The 25,721-nt window shown below is 36.7% G+C and overlaps 1 protein-coding gene across 1 annotated transcript in view; it reads left to right on the top strand.

Moving 5' to 3' along the window:
• Positions 1-25,721, top strand: part of CFTR (cystic fibrosis transmembrane conductance regulator) — a 95,490-nt gene that overhangs the window by 19,747 nt on the left and 50,022 nt on the right. The window contains exons 4-11 of the mRNA XM_026064507.1: positions 2,286-2,501; positions 3,410-3,499; positions 4,903-5,066; positions 5,535-5,660; positions 10,314-10,560; positions 12,847-12,939; positions 13,470-13,652; positions 16,241-16,432. Of these exons, the coding sequence (XP_025920292.1) occupies positions 2,286-2,501; positions 3,410-3,499; positions 4,903-5,066; positions 5,535-5,660; positions 10,314-10,560; positions 12,847-12,939; positions 13,470-13,652; positions 16,241-16,432 (1,311 nt within the window). The remainder of the gene's footprint in view (positions 1-2,285; positions 2,502-3,409; positions 3,500-4,902; positions 5,067-5,534; positions 5,661-10,313; positions 10,561-12,846; positions 12,940-13,469; positions 13,653-16,240; positions 16,433-25,721) is intronic.

Raw genomic sequence — 25,721 nt, 5'->3', positions numbered from 1 at the left:
GCTGAGGGAAGAGTAAGAACAGGAGAAGCAAGAAACAGACCACCAAAAACTGGATATCCTGGTAAACACATAAATCCCAATCCTTTTTAAGCAGGTAGTTCTATATCACTTTATGTGCTGTATCAGTTTATATTATATCCGTTTATAATAACTGGATGTTCTATATCCATTTATATAGACTATATGTAGTCTAATTTTGCTTTAATTTGTATATTGCCTGGATAATAATTTCTTTAATAGATGAGCTAATAAAACTCCACTGTAAAACAGTGGATTTTTACACCAACTGAGATAGCAAGCAATCTGGCATATTGCCAATCATTATTCTACTCATAGCCAGTCTGTAAATCACTTTTTTTCCAGCAAGCTAGACATGTATGCAATACCTTTATATTCACAACAAACACAGTTGCAGAGCACAGCATTTTTGGTGGAATAAGTGTAAATACAGAAAAAACTTGCTATTTTAAACACATATATAAAAGCTTATCTTTGGGATCTCTGAGAGTATGAAAGCACTGCATTGTCCTTGAAAGGTGACTGTTTTGTATTTTGTGAGTTTTGTGGAGTTTTGATTTGCTGCTTCTGGATGCATATGGTCTAAGCACAGCTGCCTTAGGTCATGTGTGTTTTAATAAACACTCCTCCCTTTGCCTACTAATAACACTGAAGTCTTTGTCAGAGTAGACTCCAGGTTTACAGAATTTGTGTTGGGACACAATTGTTTTTAATCTGGGAAAAGTAGTGCATATAACAGGTATTCTATTCAAGATGTAAATTTTCATCCCTTCTGTGGAAAAAGTGGATGAATACCAACTCAAACAGTGATAGTCAAAAGAGAACGCAGCACAAGTTGCAGAGATAGTTGGGACTGCTGCTATATGAGAGACCAAAAGGAACCTGAAGGAGAAAAAAAACTAAAGGTGATTCACCCAATGAATTTTTCACTGAAAAACATTAATTATAGCTGAGCTCCATTAATTCACTTCTCTCTGTATTGTGGTCTGTGTGGTTTTAAGCTTGAAGGCAGTACTAATAAATATTTGACAGAACTTAACACATCTATATGCAAGCAAATTTAATGGTTGCTTGCTATTTTTGAAGTATCTGACATATTCTGCTGAGAGTGAACAGACTCAACAGAAAGAAGGATGAGGAGACACATACAAATTCTTAGCACTAAATATTTTTACACTGACTATAACAATGAAACAAGGAAAGGAGCACATGCATACTTCATACCCTTCAGAAAATCATACAGAAGATAAAAAAGTAAATTGCTAGACCACAGTACACTGATGATTTTTGCAGTTCTTGGGGAAGGATTGGAGAGGGAAAGAGAGGGCAAAAGGCAGAGAGGGAATAGGATAAGGTTATAGGAATGAAAATAAGAACAATCAGGACATGAAGAAAGGTAAATGGAAAGCAATGATGAGGTAACACTTGTGGGGTTTAATTACAACAGAAAAGGAAACTGAAGACAAATGTAATAGCAGGCTAAGATAAAGTCAGAGCTACAAGCAGGTCATTTTGGTGCCTTGCAATTTATCAATGTGATGCTCCCTCTTTTTCCTCTCCTACTCTGATTTTGTACCATATTGCCCATTCTGGTATGGGAAGCGCTGGGGCTGGCAGGGCAGGAGGGACTGGTTTCTCTCTGGGTCTTTTTTTATGCTTGCCTCCCCTACCATTTATGCCTCTCTTATCCTGCTTTTGTTACAGCTCTGGATACAATGATCTAGAACTGTTGGGTAGGATAATCTAAATTGTTTATATTTTTATTCTGTTATTATTTCTATTTACCTTATGTTTTACATAGATTCTCTCTGTGTTGTTCTGTTAGTATTCATTTCAGGGCCTGTGAATCTTCCTATGTCCTATTTGGTCCACTAAAGTCCTGTGAGTACAGTTTCTCTAGTGGAAAAAAGGTCCAGCCTATTAAGCTGGATTCAATCATGTTATGTGGCTAATCCATTACAATTCCAAAAAGTAAGTTTGGAAACTTATCTCAGTTGCCATTTTTATAAAAAACAACCAAACAAAACTTATGAACTAGATTTGCTTTGGTGGAGTTGCAAGAGCATCACAGATTAAGAAAGTGGTGAGCTGTCTTCTACCATGTGATTATTGCATCTTTCTCTGGTTTGTACAGTGAACAGACCCAGCCTCCTCATTTGAGATATGAAAGTGGAAGTATCAGTTGGTAGGACTTGAAATGAAAATGTTAACCATTTTTAAAAAATAAACCACTGACCAAAATTATTCTCTTTTGTTTCCATCTGCAGGAAGTCACCAAATCTGTGCAGCCCCTTTTACTAGGAAGAATAATAGCTTCCTATGATCCGGACAACTCCCATGAAAGATCCATAGCCTACTACTTGGGCATTGGCTTGTGCCTTCTCTTCCTTGTGAGAACACTACTCATACACCCTGCTATATTTGGTCTTCATCATATAGGGATGCAAATGAGAATAGCTATGTTTAGCTTGATTTATAAGAAGGTAACTGTTTCATTTACACTTAAAGCCAAACCTCTGTCCATAGCCTACATAGTTTTTCGGTCCAGTTTGTTTAAAGATCAGTAGTTTTGTTTGTTAGTCAAGGTACACAAATGAATAATATGGCTAACATTAGTTTCTGATGGCTCTCCATTTCCTAAGTCTAAAGAATTAAATACTCATGTACAGCAGAGTTGACTGAAGTCAGCCTCTGTGTGAGTTCAGACTTTCTGGATATGTAGTGAGATGCCTTAATTGTGCTACTGCTGTGCTCCTGTTATGTACATATATTGAAAAGGAAAAGTAATGTATGCTGGTGGCCAAAGAATGTTTTCAAAGAGGATTAGAGGTGAAGATCTAGACAATAAATATAATATAGAAGGGATCAAGTTTGAATGATAAAGTGTGAGAACCTGATAACATGAAGTATCAACAGATATTCATGCTTTGCACATTCACAAATCCAAAGATTTCAAAAGGTGTTTGGTTTTACCAAAAGCAGCTAATTTAAGCAGATGTGTTAGTTATTCTAATATAAAGCTCGCTATGAAAACATCTTTCATAAAATCTGTGTCAAGAGAGGCACAGTAGGGGATTTTTGAGAATCCACAGCAACACACAGCATGCATACTTAATTAAAACTTGCATTTGCATACATATGTACATAAAATATGCAACAGAAAGCAAGGACTGTGTCAATAAATCAATATTTGTAAAGCAATTTAATGGCTATATTAAACTCAAGTGACATAAATAACGAGTTTAATGAGACTTTCTTTATAACATAAAGCTGATAAGTGAATTGTTATTTATAGTACTGTAGCGTTGCCTAGTATTTTTATTTGTATTTATTCAGTTTTATAGGGTTGAGTTACAAGGCTGTTTTCCTATGGTTTTGTTTTCTTTTACAGACCTTAAAACTGTCAAGCAGAGTTTTAGATAAAATAAGTACTGGGCAATTGGTCAGTCTTCTTTCCAACAATCTGAACAAATTTGATGAGGTATGTTTTTGGTTGTTTAATCCATTTGGTAAGCTATCAAATACAAAAGCAAAACTTCAAGCCATTCATGGCAAATATTAAGGAAGGAGAATAAATGGTGGACTGCAGTGACTGTGCTCACTGTAAATATAAAATGAAAGTACATTCCTATCTTAAGAGCAGGTGTCGGCCTGTGGTCATGGAAATGCTCATTCTGATACTCACATCATAGTTTATCTCCTATGCTGATTAGTAAAACAAACATAAAAACTAGGTATACCATTAAAAACATGCTTGTTCTAAATCAGCAGGGAAACTTCTCTGGGTTACACAGTCAGTTTCCCAGTGGTCAGAACTCAACTAATTCAGTCCTTCAGTCTCTTTTCCTGACTGCCATGTCCTTTCATTAAGGTGAACCAGCCCACTGGTGAACTTGATGATGTTCAGCATTTTATTGTTAATATTACCCACTCTCATAAATGCCTGAATATGTGTTGATATAGGACCTGATTAGGAACCATTTCCAACACATCTCAGATGAAACTTTCAAAGTCTCGTACAAAACTTCTCTTTCATTAAAGATGGGGGTAAATCCCTGCTAATGGTTTTGGGGGCTAGAAACTCCATTAACTTCTATTCAGAATGTATGTTTGATTGTCCCATTGATAGAATTAGATTTGCTTCCTGTGGAAGAAGCAAGAAACTTGATGTCAGAGAGACTGAAAATACATGGTTGGAGTTGTAGTGTATATTTATTTTAAATACTGTATTGCTGTATACAGTGATGTGAGCTAGTGCTGAGCAAGCCAGGTCAGGTGCTGGCAGCAGTGTAGCTGCAGTAATACAGAGTTCTGTGCAGGTGCTGTTTCTCAGCACAGGAGTCGGTCCAAAATCTATCTAATGATAGACTAAAGTGAAGGAATATGACTGAAATAGGCAGCAATCTTTTTTGAATTAGTTGCATTCATACAACAGTCGTCTCTTCACCAAAATAATATTTGCCTCCTATATCAAATTAAATCATTCTTAGAAGATTCTTTTGTGACTTTTTCTCATCTTGCAGTGTTTGAAAATGCCAGAGTCAATGGCATATTCTGTTTACTTTTACAGAGCTGGGTTTTTCCTCGTGTACATACATAGTGAAGAGACAATTGTAGATTGAACTTTGCCTTGCAAAAAATCAAAGCTTAGGTGTGGAATGTGTATGTATTGCTGTGCTGTCATCATAATTAACACCCAGGATGCTATGTGCTTAGAATCACAAATCCTCCTTTATAAACTTGTTTTACTACTGGAAAAAATTTGTACAATTCTTCATTACATTTTTCAAAGTGTCACTTTAAATGACTTCTTCCTTTTCATGTAGTTTTCAGAGCACATCTTTAATTTATTTTATTATTATTTTCTCCTGTGGGCTTCTGCAGGGTCTCGCACTGGCTCATTTTGTATGGATTGCACCTTTACAAGTGGTACTGCTGATGGGACTGCTCTGGGAAATGTTACAAGCTTCTGCATTTTCTGGGCTTGCTTTTCTAATAATCATGGTCCTTTTTCAAGCCTGGCTGGGACAAAGGATGATGAAATACAGGTGAAGATACTGTTTTAGAATATTTCAATGTTTTTGCCTGAAACATATTAGTTTAAGAAGGCTATACCACTTGATTAAGGATTTGTAGTTATTATATTGTTACAAAAGAGGAGTCCAAAGAATTCTAAATGTGCCAGGAAAGTAGAGACAAACCTTTACTTACTTAGCAGCAGCTGTCTAAATATGAAAAAATGAAAGGTCTAATGTGCAGTAAATAGTGATAAAACTTCATAGAAGAATGAAAACTCCTCATTAGTGACTTGATTTATTCTTATTAGAGCTTATATCTTCTCCCTAGTTAAACTTACTACATTTCTGATATTTCCTTTAATGTGTTTCACAATAATATTGTTAGAATAAATATATTACGTATAGGAATATAGGACAGGTGTTTTCTTAAGATGTGGTATGATACAAACTACAGAATGAAATAGATGAAAATTGATCTACTGTCTTTTTACTTTGTAGGGATAAGAGAGCAGGAAAGATCAACGAAAGACTTGTCATCACCTCAGAAATAATTGAAAATATACAGTCAGTTAAAGTCTATTGTTGGGAAGATGCAATGGAAAAAATGATTGAAAGCCTCCGTGAGTAAGTGTTCTCATTTGTCAGTCAAATTTTTCTACATCAAAAAAAAAATTAGGTGATTATGAACAGCATCTGTGGTCATGTTAGTTAAGAAGTAAAGCACACAAATATTAATTCTCCATAAACTAACTATGCATTCCCACGCTGTAGCTTGTTTTTTTCCCCAATTTGTCAAGTTCACTATGGAGAGCTTTTTTTTATTATTTGCTTCCTCATTTGTTATAATGATATTTCAGTGTTTAGCCTGCACAGGTAAAACAACTGTGGCATCTGTGTTTGTTTCTGGCCAACCCCATCCTCATCATACAATAAAAAGCCCTTTTGTGTTGATTACTTAAGGCTTTACAGACTTTCCTATTCTGCAGTGGAGGAAACAGTATGAGTCCTCTGCAGCCATTTTCTGAGAAATGCAGTAAAGCTGTCTTTAAATGTTACGCACAGTCTGTGTAAGGATTAAAGTAACACAGCTTCATGTATTCATTCTGTACAATTACATTAACATTTATTGTCTGTGGATAGCCTTGTATAATGCTTATCATTTCAATTAACATTGAGATTGATGTGGAAGCTACCAGAACTACCAGAGCTACCAGAATCATAAAGGAGGTAAAAGAGCTAACCTGTCTAGCTGAGAGCTGTGAGAACCAGGCATTCATAGGAAGTCCTGGGGGAAGGGAGGAGAAGTGACATATTGATTGATATGTGACGCTGCACTGAAGCTGTCCAATGTGCTTGTTTAGTCTTTTAGAAAGAATTAGAATTCTGTACCAGGTGTGTGATTGGGAAAACAGCAGAAAAGAAAAGAAATATAAGTATCTTATTATCATGTAAATAAAAGAAATGTTATTATTACACAAACACCTTCTTGTTCAGCTGCTTCTATTATGCTTTCTGAAAGACAGTCCAGGAAAAGTTAGCTGTTCTTTACCATCAGAATAAGAAAATTCTTAAATTTTATAATGATTTACTATAAAAGCTCTGAGAAAACTCAGTGTGAATCCAGGTCTGAAATTCCAGTTCTAGGATAGATCCAAGTTAGAATTCATCTGGTGGCAATAGTCATTTGGATTGCTTTTAGGAGATTTTAGACCAAATATTGTGAGTAGCTCCTGTAGAAATGAATTAAGATTCATATATATGTTCCACAAAATGGCTACATAAACCTGGAAAAAGGACTATCATTTTATATTCTGGGGTTTTTTTTTAATTATTTATAGTGAATTCTGTAATGCTATAATTTATTATGCATGGATATTTAAAAGACAAGGAAGAGTGATAGAAATATTACAAGATTTCTCTTTTTTGCTTCTCTTGCGCCAAAATCCCATATTCTTTGGGGTGATCCAAAAGGTCATTTGGTGAAGACATCACCAGAGCAGGTCAAACAGGGAATGTCAGAGTTTCAATTGAATTTTGCTTGCTGAGCCAGCCCTGCAACTCCCAGCAGGCTCCCAATCAGTTGGTTTGTTAAGCTGGTAGGAAACGAGACAGCATGAGTAAAGTCATACCCGTATTTTAGCAACAGTGCATTATAACTCAGTTGTTACCAAAGTATTTCTGTGAGCTGGCATTTTCTGGTGCAACCTAATTTAATCAGCTCTAGTTTAATGAACTAGACTTACCTGTGCCCTTACACTGCTAGATTTGAGCTGGCAGGACTGGCTATTCTGAGGGTGTTACACTACCACAGATAAACTCCCCCGGATAGGTGCAGCACTTCGGGCTGTCTGCTGTGTGCCGTCTTAAGTCTATACTGATAATGCTGTTCGTAACAGGTGTCTCAGTAAACATATCTGCACTTCTGTGGGCTATGCAATATATTCAGAGAATTAAAAAGCCACAACAGCAGACTGTTCCTCTGTTCCCTAGCAAAGCACTAGAGGAGGGGAAATCCAAGGCTGGAAGTGTCCTTACTTTGCCAGCAGGAGACCCATCCTTATTCAAAGCAAAGAAGCGCAAGCTCATGTATTTGTACTGACTGCAGTGGCATCCATGCAAAAACAGACATACACTGGTCTACAACCTGCATGTACTTTCTAAGAGCCTGTGAGTTCTGAGAGGCTGTATCTATATACTGATACTAAATCTATCATGGTGTTTGACATATTTTGGCATCTTTGACATTCACTGGATAATCAAGGTACACTTCCTCAAAGGTGATTTGGACCATAGTGTTTCAAAATTGGTCTCACTAATATCAACACGTTAGTGTTGTTAGAAAGCTTTTTTCAGATTAGCACAATGAGAAACTAAGTAATTCATTCTTTTCCGTGGTGTCTTGCTACAAAAATCACACCTGACTTTTCCTCCAAAATTAGTTTTTTTGCTTTCCCTCAGGATTTTACTTTGTATTTTTCACTTTAATTCCTATTGCTTTGTTACTGACTTTTTCCTACTCTTTCTCTACTCCTTCCTTGTTTCTATACTTGACAATCTTTTTAGAAATTAAATTCGTTTTTTAAAAAAAAATTCTTCTGGAGGCACTTCTTAAAGATGAACATCAGTTGTCCCAAGCTACCATTTTTCCAAGATGCTGTGGCTAAGGTTATTTTAATAGAATATGCTTATTAAAAGCAAATGAGCAAAAAAGACTAGCATTCTTATCCCTGTTGTTGTTAAGTCCACATGAACATAGTGAGCCAAATTCCAGTCACTGAGAATTTTATGTCACTACTAGGACAAATTCTTTTACTTCTTCAGGAGAAAAACATGATCCTTGCTCTATAAATTTCCTTCAGGAACAGTGCGATCTTTTTCCTCCTTCCCCCGCTTTCTCATACTGACAGTGATGTATGTCCTCAGTTTCTCTCAATGCTAAGTTTCTCTTTTCATTTCTCTTCACACTTCTTTTCCAAGTCCTGATACAACTACTCCAGATTGTTTGCGGCATTTTGGCACTCAACTCTTTCCTTCTGGTTTGGCTTTTTTTTTTTTTTCATAGTTGACTTACTGAATTGAAAGCCAGGATGTCTCCAAAAAGCTGGTTCATCTCTATACATGTGTGACACCTATAGTCTCCTTTACACTCCAAGAGCCCATATGGCCTCAGCATATTGGGTGTGCCCCAAATGAGTGCGCAGTTTGCAGAGCACTCAAGCCCAGATCACAGGCAGATCCACCTCTGGAAAACTTTTGCTTGTGACTCGTTCTTGGGAGCACAATGAAAATGGTTAGTATATTGGATCTCCCTCTTTGGAGTAATTTCTGTGTGCTTCAGCAGTGGAAGGATTTTTGGTAGCTTCTACCCAGGCTTTTGCATGGAACTGGCCAAGCAGGAAAACCAAAAGTCTTTGTTATCCCTATTCAGTGCTGCCACCCACAGTCTCATATAAGCTCTGGAGGGACTTATAAGGCCCTTTCTCCAGGGCAGTGGCTGCAGCTGTTGTGGTTACCTGCATGCCTGGCTACTTTCTTCATGCCTGTTCTGTGAAATGCAGCCCTAACAAGAAGTGCCAGGCATCCCTCTCCAAAACTGACTGAGCTTGGGGTTTCTCTCAGAGGCTTTTAGAAATGCTTTGTTGGCAAAAGTGGTAAGACTGATGCATGTGAAAGTCTCATAAACATGCAGCATAGAACTGAAGAGGGGGACTGAAAAAGCCCTGAAATCCTGGATTTACTTTGCATGCAGAAACTGGCTCAGTACTAAGAGACACTTAAAAATTATGGTGCTCAGCCTTTACAGTGCCAGGAATTGCCTTCACCAGTGTGACTGCTAACTGTTGTACAATCTCCTGGTGGCTGGAGCACTCACCCAGCAAACGTGCACCTTGGGTTCTAGCTCCATCTGTAGCTTCAGTTCAGTTGAAAACCCTTCTCTTACACTGCAGCAGAAGTGCCTGTGTTCGGGCAAAGCTGAGCTGCTGGGCTCTAGGAATGTGAAGTGAATGGGGCCAAAAGAAGAGCAGTCAATTGAAAACTTATTCTTTAGCACAGTGAGTTAAGGCCATCAACTCAGAAACAGACTTATGCTCCCTGGATTATTTCTCTTTTTATTTAATAGCTTGCTGTAAGATGCATAAACATTGCAGAAGTAGCTTGAGAGTAATCACTAGTTGCTTTCCTGACTGCACAGTATCTAAGCTTCAGCTGGAAAGGTGGAGAAAGATCCACTGCCTTCTACCTATTCAGGCTAAGGTAGACTGATAACTTCTTGGGTGAGGCTGTTCTGCAAAAGAAGATGACACTATAATAGTTACTGTGCTGTGGGTTTGTTCTTAGCATTTGTATGATCATGTATAGCAAATTTGGCCCTTCAGAGTATCTTACTTCCACAGAAGTGTCTTCCATGGGACTTATGTGTCTAGATTATCAGTTCAGTAGGGGATCATGCTTCTGGGAGAGTAGCATACAACACAACATTAGATGCATAAGGATGGTTTTGCCAGAAAACATAGAGGCTTGGGGTTTATGAGGTACCCAAGTCATGGCAAAGATCATGGTTATTTTGTATGACATCTCTGAACGTTGGTGTGTAAACTGGGCTGCAATTACGTTTTAGGACCAAAAAATTGTTTTGAATCTTGCCTTCTAACTGTAGTCTTAGAAAATAAATGAGCCTCTAACTTAATTATTTTGCCAACAGTTCCATGCAAAAAGTTTGTAAGATATAAACTGTGGTATTGTACACTAATTATTTTTATTTGTTTTTTTTAACAGAACTGAACTGAAGCTAACCCGAAAAGCTGCTTATGTGAGATATTTCAACAGCTCAGCTTTCTTCTTTTCGGGTTTTTTTGTGGTGTTTTTAGCTGTGCTTCCATATGCTGTGACTAAAGGAATTATCCTCCGAAAAATATTTACCACCATTTCCTTCTGCATTGTTCTTCGAATGACAGTGACCAGGCAGTTTCCCTGGGCTGTACAGACCTGGTATGACTCTATCGGAGCAATAAATAAAATACAGGTAGGGTACATACCCGAAAATCTTCCCAAGTACGTAAGCTAATTCTTTATAGCATGTTATCTTGTCAGTTGATCAACAAAAGATCAGAGGATTTATGCAGACTTTCTGAATATACTATATATTGCTTTGACTACACACCATGAAATGTCATTATAAGTCTTGATGTTTGTATATAGCTCCCCAGGCAGCATAACCATAACAGTTTTATGTTACCTGTACACTGCTGTTTTTGAAATGGGGGCATTTAGTTAAATACTCTTAATGCAGAATAGGGAACTTAATAAAAGAATATCATAATTTATGCTGCTTAAGAGATGTTTTTCCTTCAGTAAAGGAAGTAGAAAATTAGTATATGCTTTATATGCCACTGCTACCAGTTGTTGCAATCATGAATCTGCCTCCCTTGCTATTAGTGGCAAAAACAGCAGGAGATGGTGCATCTTATGCAAATGTGCACCTCATTCATCATGAGCAGTAAGCATAACTACAGTACCAATCTGCTAATTATTACCTACCTTACCTACCAAGATCCGTTGCTCATATACCAGCATCAAAGGCTTATATGCACAAAGTGAATTAAGGATGAATTCTCATGAGCTCTGTCTGTTTTAACTGCTGTTTTGAAATCACTCCACAAAGAAAGAATTTTTATTCTATTTTGGATCTAAATCTCAGGATTTTTTGAATCTTTAAAATGTTTTTAAATACCTAATGCAATTAACATTTTTAAATCTTAAACTGTTAAGATGTTGTTCAATAAAATATATATTTTATTATTTTAGTGTGATAAAAATACCCAGTATGGTACTTACAGATCTGAATTAGAAATCTGAACCTTAATACTGAATTAGAGTCATATATTGGATTTTTTGAATTTTTATGATTTTTAATTGAGTGGGAAATTCCAGCAATCTAGCCATGAACCTTTCTCTTGGACATTCAGAAGGCTGCCTTACTGGATCCCAATTCACTGAGTCCTTATCCGCTCAAGATTCCCAAGGTGTCAGTGGACAGTGGCCTGTCTGAAATATATCTTGGAATAGTGGATCCGATACCCTTTCACAGAATTGGCAGGCCCAGTTGTCATACCACTGTTCCCACTGTGTCTAACACTTGTCTCTGGGGATGTTAGTTGTGCAAGTGCTCTAGCAATTGCTTTGTGATAGGTTTAATATAGACTCCATATACAGACTGCACAGAATCCTAGAACACCAATGGTTTTCTTGTCCCAAGAAATATGCAGACATAAACAAAAATAATAAACCATACATGTATTTCTCTGTTTCAGTTTCCTCACCAGTTTAGAGAGTTCATTGGGCCAGATATGTCCTCTAGGGTATTTTATTTGCCATGTATCTAGACAATGTTTTCTAGACCTTGAAGTCTTTAGGGATCAGTATGCTTTTGCTGACTGCCAGTGCTCCAGCAGCTCCCTGGGCAGACTCCACAGCCTCTGTTGTGAAAGCCTGTCTATCCATTTTTGTCTCTTGTGTGTGTTTTGTCTTTCCATTTTTCAGTACCTGCCCTTTCAATCATCTGCTTTTTCACTTCTGTTTGTTTTCTTTGGGAAACTTGCAAGTTTGCTGTGAAGAACTGATTTTTCCCCTTACCATCTCCTTAGTTCATCCACTGTATTGTTCAGGTAGACCTCCTTGATCCCATATAATTTAAAAAGACAATTTAGGGGAAATAGTATCTACAGATTGCACAACCTAAAGATTATCCCAGAAAAGAACACAAGCATATGATTGCTGACTTCTGTCATTTGAAATTATACTACTTCAGTGCTGCAGTAACCAGGACTATTATGTGCCTTTTTGGTTGGTGGAAACACCATCCTAATTAATTTAAACTTTTGTAGTTTTGGAATAAACGAGATAGGAGTGCGTAGCTCCTTTTTTTTCATTGTTTACGAGAGTATAACTTTCCACATTCTACTCCCAAAATAAAGCTTTGTTTAGAAAGGGTTAAGTTTGGAAGAGTAACTCTGCCCAATACAAGTCCTAAAAATAAAGGAAGTGCCAAGTTTTGGTATACCTCTAAACCAGAAACAAATGCATTCATGGTTATGTTTCCACTAGCAATGAAAGTATCGATAGCTTCAAAAGACGGTTTCTGCTGCTTCCAAAAGATGTTGTGTAAGCTATATGTATGCCTCACTCTAAGACACTACAATGGAATAGCACTGCCAGAAATATTAACTGTGCTCAGTGTAGGTAAATATGTACAGCTTTGTGTGGTATGTCCATCATCCCTTACTATTCCTGTAATGTGTTCCGTTTATAGGATTTTTTGCTAAAAGAAGAATATAAGGCACTGGAGTATAATCTAACAACAACCGGGATTGAGCTGGACAGAGTAACAGCCTTCTGGGATGAGGTTAGTACTTTTACCCAAACTAAATTCAAATACAGAGATTATCATTTTCACTGTTTTTTGCATTGGTGTTCTCTAAAATGGTAAGACTACACTTTCTCATTTTAACTGGCTTCAGCCATCAGGAGGCAAGGAATGTGTGGTAAGTAATTAACATAAAATATCAAATTATCCAGAATTGTGAAACTTTGGAAGAGGCCCTATAATAAGTGCTAAGGTCTATAATAAGGAGTTATTCCTCATTTAAACCAGCCTGAAATCAGAATCAAACTCCAGCATTGTATAAACACTGGAAAAAAAGTTCAATAATAGGTGCATTTCATTTATGCCAACAAATTTAAGAGCAAGACCAGTACATATATTAAAATATATATTATTTTAAGAATGTAATAAATAGGCTATAGATAGAAAAACTAATGTCGGAATAGTAAGTTCATATTTTTTTTAAGTCCACAGTATGATATACATATCTGCATATGCATGTCTTGTTTATTGTTTATGTATCTACAAAGACGCATATATGTATATTGCAGGGAATTGGAGAACTATTTGTAAAAGCAAAACAGGAAAACAACAACAGCAAAGCCCCTAGCATTGAAAATAATCTCTTCTTCAGTAATTTTCCCCTTCATGGCTCTCCTGTTCTTCAGGATATAAATTTCAAGATTGAGAAGGGACAGTTATTAGCTGTTTCTGGATCTACTGGAGCAGGCAAGGTATTCCCATTTCTGTTGTTTCAGTAAAAGTCATAATTATTTTAAGGAAAATATTGTGTTGTTGTCTGTATTGTTATCTGTATTGCTTCTGTATTCTTCCTTTCCTATACTCTCTGTGAAAATGGTGGCTGTAGGAGAATGTATCAATAAAATAGAAGTTTAAATAAAATGGCTAAAAGTTATTTAAGTATTAGGCTGTGGCCAGTATGAAAATGGTTTGATGGATTTTTTGTGTCTACAGAGACACAGACTTAATAAGGAAATAGCAATTTCAATGACAAAGCTATTTTTCCATGCAAAGTAAAAGGAGATTGGCAGGAATAATACAAACTCTTCTGGTTTTCTTGTGGAAATGTAAAGTTAATGCTCATGGTGGGAATCTCCCTGCCTTTAAAACAATAAACTGGAGAACCTAGCATAGATGTCTAGATTGCTAAGTGTACTTGAAAGTAGAAATTTTTTTCCTGCCTTGCAAACATTTTAAGGAAAATTTTGAAGACAAGGCTCTCAGTAATCTGACAGCAACCTGACACTGGTTAGTCTGGTAACTAAAACACATAGCCTGGATACGCTGGTCATTTGTTTTCCAGTTCCTAAATTGCTCAGCCCAGGCAGGCTCTCCTGAATTGCATGTGAAAGGCTGGAGAACAAGTCCAGGGATGTGCTGTTAAAACTGCTGGTTTTCTGAGAAGATTTGTGGTCCTTTTATAACCCAAAAAATGTTATCAGTGCATTTAGTTTGTAGATAACACATCTGATTAACCTCATTAACATAAGTAAAATGAGTTGAATTGTGATACTCTCATTCACATTGAATAGCAACTAATTAGATGAGACTTTTGCCTTTTGTGAGTCCTCTGGGAAGATGTGAAAGTCAAAACAAACATTCATTTTGCATTTGGCAACTTTTCTTGTTTAACAAATTATTGGTGAACGTATTCTGACTTCCTTTATTTTTGTGGGTAAAATCCTTGGTGTGCTGAAGTCAATGGCAAAGGACCCATCAATTTCAATCGGTTAAGGCTTTAATCTTATTTTTCATTCATGACACCAATAGGAAAGAACAATAAGACTGAGGACATGAGTTTGCAAGCATGTAGAGCTGTTGATATGTTGGGGTGCATGTTGGAGTGATGATTCTCTATTAACAGAACAGTTGTCTTCTGTTGTCCCTATTAATTTCAGATGGCTATTGCTAGGGCTAAAACACTGATTCTTGTAATATAAAAATGACAATTAGAAAGTGCAAAAGGATGTATGTGCATCTCCTTCATTCAGCTATGTTAATAATATTATCTGAAAGATTTATGAAAAATAAGATTTTACGCTTACTCCTCTCCCCCCGAGTCTTCCTCCTTTCCTTTCACTCCCTTAATTTAAGGTTTTCTTCTTGTTACTTAAGGTTGTTACTGTATATTTCAGGAATTATCAGACCCGTGAAAAAGCATGCATACATATTTTGTCTGTAACTGGTATGGAGCCTGACATGAGCTCTTTAATACTGCTTCACTACTAGATGTTTTTTCATTTAAATTATATGGCACAGATACAGTAGTTTAACATTCAATGTGCAAAACGTACTAAATGGTTGTGCTTTGCAAGATCAGAAAGTTCTTACTCAGCATTTTGAAAAATGCAGATTCTGGTCTAATGTAAAGAAGTCTTATGAAATTCCCCTGCATATTCTATAACTTGTCAAAGATAGTTTGAGCTTGACATCATGAAACAAAGATTTAGACAGAATTTTAGATCTTTGACTGCTACGTCCCAGCTTTGTTGACTGTTTATTAGTGATAAGAACACCATTGGAATGCCTCTGTAACATATTTTTCCTTGTATTTCTCAACTGTATTCTTTGATCTAGTAGCCAGTGATGTGTGACAAGGTTACTACAAGCTACTGATTAACTTTGAAATTATAACATGTCAGTACTGAAATTGCAATCAATTCTTTTATGAAGGGAAACCGTATATATGCTTAGGTCATGTATTCACGTAAATAAGTTAACAGTTATAGAGGAAAATTCAGATCACACTGAGTAGATTATGTGAGTAATTATATACACACAAAAGAAATTGCACTTTTCAAGGCAATACAGATAAAGGACTTATAAACACTAGCAAAATTGTAAATGTGAATTGTGTTGTACAAAGAACAAACAAAATAGTCACCGATAATGTTAAAAACTGAATAACATTCTCCATAAATACTAATGCTTTATGTCAGTGTGTCTCACTCTGCCTCTTACAGATACTCGCATTTTACCATGTGGAACTACTACAAGCTTAATTAAAACTATATACTTTTAGAGCAGTATGCCTTGTTTACAAGATGTTTTACACAGTTTTTCTCATTCACTGAATGAAGTTTTTCTCACTTCAGAGGCCTTTTCAGAACCACATATATCATGAAAATATCTACTAATTGCTGCTTGCAGTAGATCAGGGGTTGTAGGGACCATCCTTACAACACAGTTGTACCATCCTGTTATTTTTCAAGTGACTTAGCAGAGTGACTCACATTTTGTTTAGCATTTGTTATAGTTGTACAATTCTCTGATATATTAACTAACTGTTAATGATTTTCAGACTTCTCTTCTGATGTTGATAATGGGAGAATTGGAGCCTTCACAGGGTAAAATTAAACACAGTGGAAGGATTTCCTTTTCACCTCAAGTCTCCTGGATCATGCCTGGAACAATAAAAGAAAACATAATTTTTGGTGTGTCCTATGATGAATACCGATACAAGAGTGTCATCAAAGCCTGTCAACTGGAAGAGGTCAGTCTTCTAGGACTCTTAAGACTTGTGACTCAACCCAAGTGAAAAACCCCAAAGAAAGTCAGGGAGCAGGGTTTAAGTAAGCAAGACATTTTTCAGATTTAACGAACCCAACCTGGCATCAAGATTTTGTAAAATTCCAAGTCAGTTCATTGCCAGCCCCTTTAAAAATATACTGATGGTTCGTTCCAGTTCTGGTAATTTACACAACCAGAGCTAAATAAGCTGGCTCAAATATTATACGTCATCTGCCTTCTCAGTCTTTGTTGCTGGTTAATAACCTGGGTAAACATATTAATGTTAAAAAAAAAATGTAAAAATTTTTTTTCTGCAAAATTTTTCACATCTTTTTTTTTTCAACGTTTTTTCTCCATGAATAATGCTACTTTTCCTGTTTCTGTACTTTCTTTTACCCCTCAAATTCAAAATTGCTCCAGTGAAAAATAAAACTCTTTGTGCCAGAGGCCTGAATTATTTAAAGGAAAATCTTGATTGAAGTAATTTTTTGTGTGCACAATGAAAATTTTTGCAAAATTATTGCAGGATCAATGTTCGTGTAATGTCTAGTCCATGATTAGTATAATGAAGTGGAAATGTCTGTGTGTTTGCTTGATGTTACCAGAGGGTGGTGTAGGAAAAGATATCTTTTCACATTGCAAGATACAAAAGGATCCAGCATTTCAGATCTTTTCACCCCTATTGCTGTGCTGTAAGATCAGGCATTTTATCTGTAAGGTGCAGATCAAAACAATAAATATTTAACTTTGCTGAATAGGATCTTTCTTTAGGCCACACAGTGACACATATTTTCTTTTAGTTCCAGTCAAGCAAGAAAACAATAGCCAGTCTGTTTAAAAATAAGTTGAGGTTACTGTATTTTATCTCAGAGCAGGATATAGTTAAGCGATAAAGTAATAGTTTTTTATATGTTTATGGCCTTTTCAGATTGTGTTTGGATTGTGGTTTGCAGGGAATTTTCTTTGAAAGCTTCTGAAGATGAGAGAATGAACTTATTCTGTGTTAAGTTCTCTGAAGAGTAGTCCCTAACCCCTGTCTTAAAAGCTGTAGCTAATGCCTAAGCTCCAACAACTAACTCATTGCATCAGTTTGAAACTCTCTTTGCCTAAAGAGGCTTCTCATCCCAGGCCCCAAGCATGGAACCCCTAGAGCAGAAAGTGATTAGTGATGGGGACGTCTCTATGTCAGTAGGCTGGAGCTCCTTTGTTCTCCATGTAGGCTCCATCACACCAGCTTTGATCTGTGTTAATGCAGCTCTGCGCTGAATAATATGCTTCACCTCCTAGCAGGGCTCCTTATTTCAGACTGAGTATGATGTTTATAAGGATATTTTGCTTCTGGACTGAAGCTGAATAAATCAGGCTGGCCTGAAGAGAAGGCAGAATGATCTGGAATGAAGCCAAATGCATTACTTTATTATTCTGCTTTCTAGTCTCCTAGTTTTCATATCTTGGTTACCAAATAAGACTTAGTATAGCAGGTTTAATGATGGTTATCAGATATTGATTCCCTGCTTATTCCCTAGTGTGTATTTTTTAGGGGTTTATTGTGAGAAGAAGGGTTAGTGCTTTGCTGGGGTTGTGTGTGTTCTTGTCCTTCATAAAGGAAAGATGCCAGAGAATTTTTGCTTGAGAGTGTTCACTCTGCCCTCTTCTCTTCTTTCTCTTCTTTTCTTAACTAGTTACATAGTCCACCTGACTGTAGGAGCAGTCATTGTCTAGTTTGTACATGGGCTCTTCAAGGTGGACAAAGAATTGGTGATGAAAGAAAATTTATTTCTTTACTGCACATATGCTGAAAGTCAGTTAAAATAGACATTTGGGTATATATATGGCTAAATGAGATTTTCTTTCAAGCTCTGTGGTCTCAAACGCTGTCTTGGGAAGATGAAGCCATCTCCTTTGTTTGACCCAGTGAGCAATTGGACGTGTTCCTACTCCAAAATGCAACATCCTTCTGAAATGGTCTTGTTGCTTTTCCATCTCTATCATCACTCTATAGCAGAAACATACTGAGGATCTAGCCCAGAGAAGGTATTAAGAGCAACTGCTAAATTCAGTGTCTTTTTCCCCTGTGATGGTCACATCATACCGTATACATAGATTTGGGGCTTCCTGGAACACAGTGAATAGCCCGTTCTTATCCAAGAGCAGAATGGGAAACTGAGGCTGGGGGACATCATACTAGGTGCTCTGTACTTTGTTTTAGGTCTATGCAGATGTGAAAATAATGTTAAGTAAGCTTAACTTCAATCATTCAATGCATGAGAATGTTAAGAAAGGCCAGTGCTACATTTTTTTCCCTAACTTTTTTGATAGGTGCATAGTCTACTTCCCAAGCAGTTATCATTTACAACCTCTTTAAAGTCATTAAATGCTTCAGGTAAATTTATCTCAAAGTGATTATGAAAGATGGAAAGTGCAAGGAAATATTTAATGTAGTTTTTCATATTTCTAGCTTTCCAAGAATAAAATGTTCATTGTGTAGGAAATCAGGAAATCTTTATTCAGAGATTGGAATGTTTTATTCATTAGATTTTGATTCTGTACTCCCAAAGAAGGGCAATCTAGTTGTGGAACCCGTTACCTAAAATATTTTGTTTGGGGTGGGGTTTCTTGGATGGAGGAAATTTTGTTATTTTTCTAAAAAATATTCTTGCTGTTTTACATTTTATTCTATCTATGTATGGAACCATCAAAAGGAAGATTGAAAAGATGTTTTCTGCTGTGATTAATTTTGAATATTCCCAATTAACTTTACTGGACAGTAATACAAGTATGGGGAACAAAAGGATTTGCCTTTATTTATTTATTTAATGAGCTCACATAAGGTTATAGCAATCTAGAACATTAAAATATTTAGTCTAGACATTTAGTCTAGATGTTATTTAGTTTGAAGAATTTAGGTAGTTATATGATCTGGTTTCTTGACATGTATATTCAGCTTAAGAAATTTCTGCCCTCAGTTTTTTATTCTTGCCATCTTGCAGCAATTCACTTATCCTTCTGTTGTGCCAATACACCTGCTCATGATGTCATACTGGAAACCAGAAGACAAAGATTAAAGAAAATGATTATATACTGGAGAACCACATGCCTCATGAATACACTGCCAGGGTGGTTTGATGAACTGTGTTTGTGTAGCGCAGAACACATGAGGATCTCAGTCTGTGCTGGGTTCTTCCAGGCTCTGTTAGCGTATTTAGGTCTTTCAAGTATCCTTCCTTCTCATGCACACATGAGCCATCACATGACTGTGTGACTGATAATGTTCCTGATGCAGAGAATCATGTCATACAGTAGATCCTGTAGTGTCAGTCTGCATGTGGAAAGCGTGTGTTTTAGTGGTGCTCCTTTGAGTGTAGTCCCACCTGAGAGCGCACACGTTGCAGCAATACATTGCCATAGGTTTCTTTTCTGGTCCTTGGCCCTCACAGCTCTGCTCTGTAGCTTTTTCTGGCATGTGAGGATATGGAGGGCAAGGGACACCACAGTACAATGCTGTACAAATGTATGAGGTCCAAGCTGTTGAAAGGATGAACAAAGAAACAGTTGTGTGTTGTAGGTTCAGTGAAGGAAACTCGGCAGGTCTAAGCACTATGGCATTATGACACTGCTTGTCATAATTTAGGGATGACATTATGCATATATGTAATACTGAAGAAGCATAAGAAAGAATCTCATATGCATCTCTGTATGCATCAGTAAGAGCATGCCTAAGCTATTTTTTTCTTTTGTGCCTTCTGCCTTATACAGCTTATCTTTATGGTAGCCAGCTTCATATGTGTAAAATGATTCAGAACTTGATTATAATGATTATATTTTTCCTTTGAGGGTAAGTAGCGCATTAGGGGAGGTAAAATCATGTTTTACGATGTGTTTCTCCTTTCTGGAGTCTGGAAATGGATGGAGATTAAGTAAAGAGCAGTGGAAGGTGATAGAACAGCAGAAGGACTGCTTTGGAGTTGAGATGAGGGGACTAAAGGTAAGAGCTACCAAAATGTTCTTGTCAGCCTTGCTGAAAAAATATTTCTGAAAGCCCAGTCCATACAGAGTATGGCTGAAGTGAGAGGCAAGTGGTGTGTAAACCTTGTCCTTATCCTTGTGAGATGCTGAACTCAAGGGAATGCCAATATATTTTAATTGCATGATACTTTCTGTGAGACATCACAGGAAAAAAAATTCTACAGAGGGGCACAGGAGAAGGGCTGCTTCTTCCTTCTCCACTGCCGCTCTTCTTCCTTTCCTCAAGAAATAGTGATTTTTTTAGCAAGCAAGTAGTGTGAGTACCTAATTTAACAGCTCTTTTAAAATAAAAATCCCAGTTTACCAATGTGGAAGTACTGACTTTCAACTTCTGTATCAAACTGGTCCAGCACAGATCAGTAGTCATTACAATTTGTCATTTATTCAGTAGCCTTTTTGAAATAAATTGTTTGGATGGGTTTAATTCTTAGTGGGCACCTGCTACCACAAATCACAAATCTGTCAACTTTGACATTGCAGATTGCAATGCTAACATAGGGAGAAGCCAAAATGTAATTGGTAGATTCTGAAATATCTCTTTTCTCCTTAAAGGCAGTGGCTACAGGCAAGCTTAAAAGCACTCAAAAAGTAAGATAAGGTGAATCAGTGCTGCCTCAGCTTGTGCTACCTTCTTTTTGACAAGGTGTTCCATCCTTTTTGTTGGGCACTTTTCATCAGCAATAAAAAACACTTCACAAGAGAAGGTGAACTTTTCCCTAGCACTTCAAATTAAGGCCCAATTAAGCAAGAACAAATCTAACACTGAAAAACTGTCCTGCATACTTCACTGCTCTTTACTCTCATTGCTGAATAGCCAAAGTGACCGGAGATGTGCACTGAATGAGTTTATATGTTTACAAAAACTTGTTACTAAATTCAAATTCCACAAGTGCAACTTTCCCAGAGATTAACAGGTTGCATAAATGTCATGACTGTGGGATAACTGGAATATAATGGGAATTTATAGGAGTATCTCATTAGGATGGCAAAATCCTTTTTACTGACATAATGAAAAATGTGGAAGAAACATGGCTTTTCAGAGTTTTAGATTGTAGTATTAATAGCCTACTATACACAGGGTGTGGGTTTTGTTTGTTTTCAGCATATGCTAAGTTAAAAAGGTAAAGCCTTTTAACAGTTGAAATAGGAATCTTCAAGTTTAAATGTTGTTAGTGTTGAACAAAATCAGCCTAAGAGAATGTGTTCCTCCAGTCAAGACTGCAGGGATAGGCCCATAATATTCTTGTTAATAAAGAAACAAGCACTGTATGCCTTTCAAAGGGGTGTAATAATTCTTTAGTTTTGAAACCATACTGCTATGACTTCTGTTTTTACCTTTTTGAAAGATAAGGTAGATATTTTTCCACCTAGTCAGCTCAGTCAATCCTTCAATGGTTACCTAGGATGCCATAAACACAGAATGACAAACTACCTTTTTAGAACATAAGAGGCTACCCCTCTTAAACATATTCTGATTTGAGAGCTGTCAGCTGCCAATGAAGATCATGTTTAACAGAGGAAGTGTTTCCATGCAAAGTTGAATCTTATAGTAGTACAGAAGAAATCTGTGGCCAGAGCCTGTCTTTTTTGAGCCAGTTTCATAGCAAATGCAGGAGATTCAGTTTTCAGCTAACAGTATAAGAGAATAACTAGAGAGACAACCAAACATGTCAAGCTCTGGTTCATTTTACTGCGTGTTTGGCATCTCCTCACAACGGTTGGCATTCATCCCCAGATGACTAGTAACCTGCAGTGTCAAGGATGTCCTGAGACTGAAGCACATATCCTTACTTAACAGTGGAATGCGTCCCACTGTACTTCTCCAGCCCCTTTTATCTGTGCTGATACATTTTTTTCAGCAGATGTCTTCTTAGTTTGCACAGAATATCACATCTGGAGCTGATTACAAGTGTACAAATATTAAACTAAATCAATTAGAGTTGAGAGGCGGTATGGCAGCTTTAGTCGGACTGTGAGTTGAACACTCTGTGTTGGTTTTGTGTCTATTGTTTACAAGGGATATTGACACATTGGAAAGTGTTTGGAAGAGAGGAACTAGAAGAATTAAAGTCTGAAACAGAGTGCTTTATAGTAAGTAATCCTCTACAAGATATTAAGAGGTACCTTGGCTACCTAATCATGTAGATGTCCACAGTGTAGATACAGGAGCAAGTTGCCTAGACTCCCTTTATAGTCAGCGAGAGCAGTAGGCATGTCAAGATGGAGTTCATCTCATCCTAATGCGAGCATCTAAAATAGTTTAAATAAATTTCCTAGTCCTTTCCACTGACTTTTTAGAGAGACAGGTAAGTTGTTCTAACCTAGATGTCTTCACTGCAGATGTTAGGTGAGATGAGTTCCATTCTTTAGTCTCTGCACGAGACAGATTTCTGAAAGTGGTCAAGCCTTTAACTAGTAGGATAAAACAGTAATTGGTAGGTAGGTAGCCAAAAAAAAACAAAAACAAAAAACAAAAAAATGCCAGAGTAGAAATAAGGCATTCATTTTTAAACACTGAGAATAGTTAATTAACTATTGGTACAAACTTCCAAGAAAAGTGATATTTGAAAGAATTCCAAGAATTTCTTCTAATTTTAAAACACTTGATATTTTTAAATTAAGACTATGAAATGTTGTAACATACCTGTTCTAGTTCAGACAGAAGTTGTGGACTTGATACAAAATATTTTGGAGGAGCTATTCTGGTATGTTCAAAATCTAAAAAAACCTGTTCATTTTATATTCTTTTAAGTGAGAAATATTGTTTATTTCCACCCCATTAAGTGCACTAGAAATTATTCCTTGCTGGTTTTGCTGAAAGCATAAATTTCAATTTGTCCTAATTGGCAGAATAGAAATTATCTTTAAAATGAAACAAATCTGAAATACACTGCAAATTTTGAGGTTATAAAGCTTTAAAATTAAGTCTTTTTCAGTTTCATACCTACTAGTGAAATTTTCTGTTAAAATTTAAAAAATGAAGAATTTTCAGTAATTTTGCATATCTTGGCTTTTGGATAATCAGCTTGAACATACTAGAGACCTCATTTTCCTGGGCCAGAAGCCAAAAAACCAGATTTCTTTAAAGTATTTCAAAATCAGAAATTACTTTTTGAAATTTTATCTTCTTATTTAGGTAACTCTCCTCTGAAGCTGAGGCTTTTGTTAGATTCCAGATGAACCATTTATAAAGGATTCATTATCCAAAATTATAAGCTTTGTTTTCACAAGGGTTTGTGACCTTGAACAGAATTTCAGACTCACCTAAAACTCATACAGATGCTGGCAAAATTCGCTTTCTCTATGGCAAACTATTCCCGTGGAACAAATTTTTGAAACATGAAGTAGTTGGTATGCTGAACGTGGGCAGGTTAAACACAGGGTAAGGAAATTAAATATGATTCCAGAAGTAACAGAGAAGATAGGACAACATCCAAGATAATCTGTTCAGAACCCTGTATCTAACACAGGGAAGGGGGTGAGGAAAACTCTATCGAGTGCAACAAGTTTTTAACTAAAAGATAGCAGCGTAGAATATTGCAGAGTGGCACCATTAAACCTATTTATTTGATTGCAGATAAACTTTTTGAAGTCAGTGTATTTGGTCCTTTGAGTCAGTGTTTTTTTCTCAAAGTGAGATGATCCCCTGCTTTAAGGAAACTGTGCTAGCCTGTTTACCTTCAACCCAGCAGGTTCTTCCCCAGAGAACCCGCTGTGTAAGCAGTTTCACAGTTGATCTGCCAGTACTTTTGGACCATTGACAGGAATTTCAGTTAGAGGAGTCTGCTTGTGCCATTAGATCATACCACTGCAAGATGAAAAATATATAAAGGCAGCCAGCTTTTGGACCCACATCTCTGTGATGCAATGGGTGTAGTGAGAGACTTGGTGTATTATGTGGACTTTCTGCCCAAAAGAGGCACTGTCATTTCAAACCCATTTTCTGAAGACTTCTACCATTTTTAATCACTGAATTGAAAGCTGGAAGTGTGTTTAAGTTCCATTTCTATTTCTTTGAGATATTAGAGTTGAATATGGTTCCTGAGAAGTACCGAAATAATCATGTGAATGAGAAAACAGATAAAAGAGTAAATGTTCCTCTTATAACTAAAGAGAAAAAAATAGTAAATTGGGTGAAATAGCATTCCAGCTCCTGCTTGAAACCTTTGCTACTCTTTCTGCTTAACTTACATTCAGCTTTACCTGACATTTTATACAAAAACCCTTTAGTATTTTTCTTCTAATTTATTACAAATGGTCTACACTACAGAAAGGGAGTTGCAAAGACTGTGTTCAGAGTTCTTGTGAACACAGAGGGAAAGCAGAAGAGGGGAAGAAAGGGAGTATTTTTGTAAGTGAGATGGAAGAAGCAATGTGAGTGGAGGATTTTCTGGGAGTTGTGGAAATTAACATGGGGAATATTAATGACAAAAAAGAAAAGGAGGGGGATACAGATAGTAAAAAATTGGGATTGTATGAAAAAAGGAAGTGAAATAGGCCAGAGAAAAGGGTTAGTGAAGATTAAATGGAGAGTTCCAAGACTGCTGCTGTGTTCCATTAGCTTCAGGACTGTTCTGTCTTTTTTTGGAAGGAAGGCAGAAGAAGGGAGATGGAAATCCAAGACATTAAGGACGTCTTCAGGGAAGAAAGAGGAGTCCTATAAGTAAAATATCTATGTTCTGTCATTAGAACTCCTGACAGCCTCTAGCAGAAGCAAGATACACAAAACTTGTAGATCAGTAGCAATTATTCTGTTGAAAGGCGTATTTCTTAGAAACTATTTTCTGCCAAGTTTTGTTCTTTTAATTGTTGCTAAAGCTTTTTCTTAGCATGAAGGCATGTAAATCTATCAAATGATCTTGATGACAAAGAAACTCTATAGAAAAGACCTGGAGTGTGAAGTCCATTCTTAGGTTTCCATCTGTTTTTGTGAGAACATATTTCTCATTTACTCTGAAAAGAGATAGCACCTGAAACCATCTCAGCCATATTCTTCTATATTTTTATACCAAGCCCAAAGATACTATAAGGGCTGTCCCTTTGCGGCTGGGGTAGTTGAAGATAACATTTACAAGGTTAAAAATGCAAACACATATTAAGAGCAGTGCCTTCTCCTTAGGTGTGCAACATGAGATTTGTCAGCTCCTGATATTAGAAGCACCCACAAATGTAAATAATGTTGATGGGAACTGTGGAGGTTTTCTTCATTGATTACTTAACCATAGGTTTCTCAATTTAAGCATTTA

This window comes from Apteryx rowi, unplaced genomic scaffold (genome assembly GCF_003343035.1).
Source record: "Apteryx rowi isolate R43461 unplaced genomic scaffold, aptRow1 scaffold_219, whole genome shotgun sequence".
Taxonomy (NCBI): Eukaryota; Metazoa; Chordata; class Aves; order Apterygiformes; family Apterygidae; genus Apteryx; species Apteryx rowi.
Note: the sequence above shows the minus strand (reverse complement) of the source record. Positions and strands in the feature narration are given on the sequence as shown.